The sequence below is a fragment of the Triticum dicoccoides genome, chromosome 2A, assembly GCF_002162155.2.
Source record: "Triticum dicoccoides isolate Atlit2015 ecotype Zavitan chromosome 2A, WEW_v2.0, whole genome shotgun sequence".
In the NCBI taxonomy this organism is placed as follows: Eukaryota; Viridiplantae; Streptophyta; class Magnoliopsida; order Poales; family Poaceae; genus Triticum; species Triticum dicoccoides.
This window is the reverse complement of record NC_041382.1, coordinates 10,075,275-10,078,910: the sequence shown is the minus strand read 5'-3', so window position 1 is coordinate 10,078,910 and position 3,636 is coordinate 10,075,275. Positions and strand designations below refer to the sequence as shown.

The 3,636-nt window shown below is 46.5% G+C and overlaps 1 protein-coding gene across 1 annotated transcript; it reads left to right on the top strand.

Moving 5' to 3' along the window:
- On the top strand, window positions 1-1,558 carry LOC119358611 (putative disease resistance RPP13-like protein 1). Its single transcript, XM_037625080.1, has one exon. The coding sequence runs from the start codon at window positions 1-3 to the stop codon at window positions 1,477-1,479; it is 1,479 nt and encodes a 492-aa protein (XP_037480977.1). The 3' UTR covers window positions 1,480-1,558.
- Window positions 1,559-3,636: the final 2,078 nt, after the last annotated feature.

The window sequence follows — 3,636 nt, the reverse complement described above, 5'->3', positions numbered from 1 at the left end:
ATGGAGACTGCCATATCTGCAGTTGCTAGTGAACTCGTGAGCCAGTTTGTCTCCTTACTGATGAACAAGTACTACTCCTTGAGCCATGCCCAATCAGAGGAGAAGGTGATGCAAAGGTTGCATCACCTCCTGATGAGAGCTGGCACCATCCTTGAGGAGGCAGACACACGATACATAACCAACTCCGGGATGATGATGCATCTCAAGACACTCTCAGAGGCCATGTACCAAGGACACCGTGTGCTGGACTGCGTGAGGTACCATGCCCTCCAACACAGTGCAGGCTTCGACAAGGTTAGCATCAATGACTCGTCTAGCAGCAGCTTGCATTTAGCCATTCCTTTCAAGCGTTCTCGAACAACATCTGGGAAGGATGACAAGGAAATGCGCCTCGAGTCACATGGTGCCTTGAAAAGCTTAGAAATTGCTATTGCTAATATGGCAGAGTTTATTGTTCTTCTGGGTGGATGCCAGCGCATATCCCGTAGGCCCTATGATGTTTATCTTTACACCGACAATTTCATGTTTGGCCGACACACTGAAAAGCAAAAGCTCTTGAGCTTCTTGTTGGAGCACAACAACCCTCCTGGTGATCATGCACTTTCAGTTCTTCCGATCATAGGTGGTGCTGGAGTTGGAAAGAAAACCTTGGTTGCTCATGTGTGTGGCGACCAAAGGGTTCGGTCACGCTTCTCCTCTATTTTGCACTTGAATGGACACAACCTCTTGACCATATTTGACCATGGAAGGACCATGTTTGGGACGATGTTGGTAGTGATTGAGTTTGCTTCTGATGTAGGTGAGGATGAATGGAAAAGGTTTCACTCTTTTCTCATAAGAATGAGCACAGGAAGCAAGATCATCATCATAAGTAAACTTAAAAGGTTAACCCGGTTTGGATCGGTACAGCCTATTTTCCTAAATGTTTTGTCTTATGACGAGTTGAGGTACCTTTTTAAGACACTGGCATTCGGGAGTGTAGACCCTACAGAACATCCACGGTTAGTACAACTAGCAGATGAATTTTGCAACATGTTGCATAATGTGCCAGCAGGTACACTTATTGCAACAAATATGCTCACAGATGTATTGAGAATGAACCTCAGTGTTCAATTTTGGCATTGCATACTAGAGAAGGGACTAAGATATTTTAAGAGAAACTATTCCACATGTGGTGGGCGCCTAAGCATGCTGACGGACCAAGCCCATTTAGTGGACATAACGGACTATGCTTTGCAACCACTTAGCATGATAGCTTGTACTCCTAATGTTTCAATCAAGAAGGAATTGCCAAGTCTAACATTTGGGGAACTTATAAGAGATCCTAGTGTTATCCCGAAACAAGACTTCATTCTAATTGCATGGGAATCAAGGATACCGCCTCATAATTCATTTCCTCATTTGGTTACAAGTCATGCTCAGGGTACACATGAAGGTGGTGCCTTAACAGGGAGGAAGCGAAGAGGAGCGCCAATCTAATTCTGTTTCAAAACTCCTACAATGTAAATCTTGTTGTATTTTAGTATTTTTTTTTTCATAGATGTAGAATGGATGTGTTCACGTGGCCATGGAAAAGCTGTTTTTAGGAGTGATTGTATACCACTCAAATAAATGTACTGGAGGTCTCTAATAAGATTGCACAGTATGTTCTATCATAACCAACTGTGTCCAACAGCACAATTCTGCTACTCATTTACCATTTCCTTGTTGTCATTAATTAGCTGTTTACCATCATCATCAAGATTGCACAGTATGTTCTATCATAACCAACTGTGTCCAACAGCACAATTCTGCTACTCGTTTACCATTTCCTTGTTGTCATTAATTAGCTGTTTACCATCATCATCATCATCACATAGTTCTGGCTAGCATTTTACCACCGTTGGTAGCATACGTGGTTGCAATCGATAAAAGAAAATTGCTGTTGTTGACTCCATGTAAAAGAGGAGGAAGCTCTATGTGTTGTGTGGATCCCGGGCCAGCGCCTCGCACACAAATCGGTAAATGGTTGCAGAATTTCTGGAACCAAAACAAGTTTGGACTCAAATTACCGGGGAATTCAAAGAACGCGCAGGGAACCGCGGAGGCGCGGCGCATCCATGAAGTGCACGTCGCCGTGTGCGGGGCTCCTACGCCAGCCCTTGAGGAGCTCCCGTCGTTCCCACACTTCAACTCAGCGACCACCATGGCACTAGTAGAAAACAGGGTTTTGGTCCAGGCAGGGCCAGCCCATTAGTCCCGGTTCACTCACGAACCGGGACCCATGGGGGCAACTATCCTGGTTCGTGAGGCCAGGGGGCCGACCGAGTCTCGTGGGGCATTGGTCCCAGTTCCAGACACAAACTGGAAACAATGAGATGCCTATATATACCCCCTCGCCCGCAAGCAGAGCAGTGGAGTGCTCTGTTTTTCTGGCCGGCCGTGGGAGAGCTTTATGGTGCTCTAGCTCATCTCCTATGCACACGACGTGTTCAATGAAATGCCTGAGCCACACTTAAGATTTCTCCTCTTAAAGCTCCTTGTCCAAACTCCATTTTCCTCGAGATTTGTCTAGGTTTCGCGGTCCGTCCTGTTCCGTCCCCATCCTGTCCCATCCTCGTGCTGACTAGCTAATTGATGCATTAATTGTTTTGGTATGTACATATATTAACCCTTCTTTATTCTTTTATAGCCCTTTGGATCGAGCCAAACTACGGTGACGAGACGAGGCCCGAAGAAAAGATTGCGCCAGGATGAAAGGTTCACGATCACAACAATCTCGGACGATGGCAAACTGATTGAACCCAGGCGGACCAAGAAAGCATTTTCTGTTCAGTGCGGGGCTATTGTTAGGGACATGATCCCGATCAGCATCCAACTATGGAATAAGCCTAAGAACGAAGACCCTCAAGTTTCTTATGTCAATGATAGACAGGAAGATGATCTTTGGAGCTCGCTGAAGGCAAATTTCACCCTACCGCCAGAGGAGGATCTGAATAAGCCGGTTATAGAGCCATTGGTCAAGGCGTGTGCTCTTAAGAAGATGGGAGATCTATTCAGGAGGTGGAAGAATGAGTTGAAATCAGCCTTTGTCGACGAAGGGAAGCCTCCAGAATTCACCGGATGATTTGAGAAGATAAGAGATCACTGGCCCGCATTTGTGGCCTACAAGATATCGGACATGAGTAAGACGATGTCAGAGACAACAAGCACAATGTTGCAAAGAAGAAGTTTCAGCATCGCACGGGGTCAGGTGGATACCTCAAAGCCCGGCAGGTATGGGACAAAGCTGAGAATTACCTGCTTGCTAAAGGGGTCGAACCAGAGACATTGAACTGGCCAGACCGTTCAAGGACTTGGTTCTTCGGGGTTAGGGGGACTTTGGACCCTAAAACAAGGAAGTCTGTTTGGACGGACAAGCAACTTGCAATACCCGTCAAGAAGCTTCAGAAGTGTATCACCACAGCGCAGCAAGGGACGTTCATTCCTGATAGAGAGAATGACGAGCTGATCGAGCCCCTCGGGAATCCTGAGCACGTTGGACGAACATGAGGGATGCCTGGCTCCGTTGCGCGGAAGGTGTTGGGGAACGTAGCAATTTCAAAAAAATTCCTACACACACGCAAGATCATGGTGATGCACATCAACGAGAGGGGA

Coding starts and splice junctions, on each gene's coding strand:
- LOC119358611 (XM_037625080.1), top strand. CDS start 1: ATGGAGACTGCCATATCTGCAGTTGCTAGTGAACTCGTGAGCCAGTTT.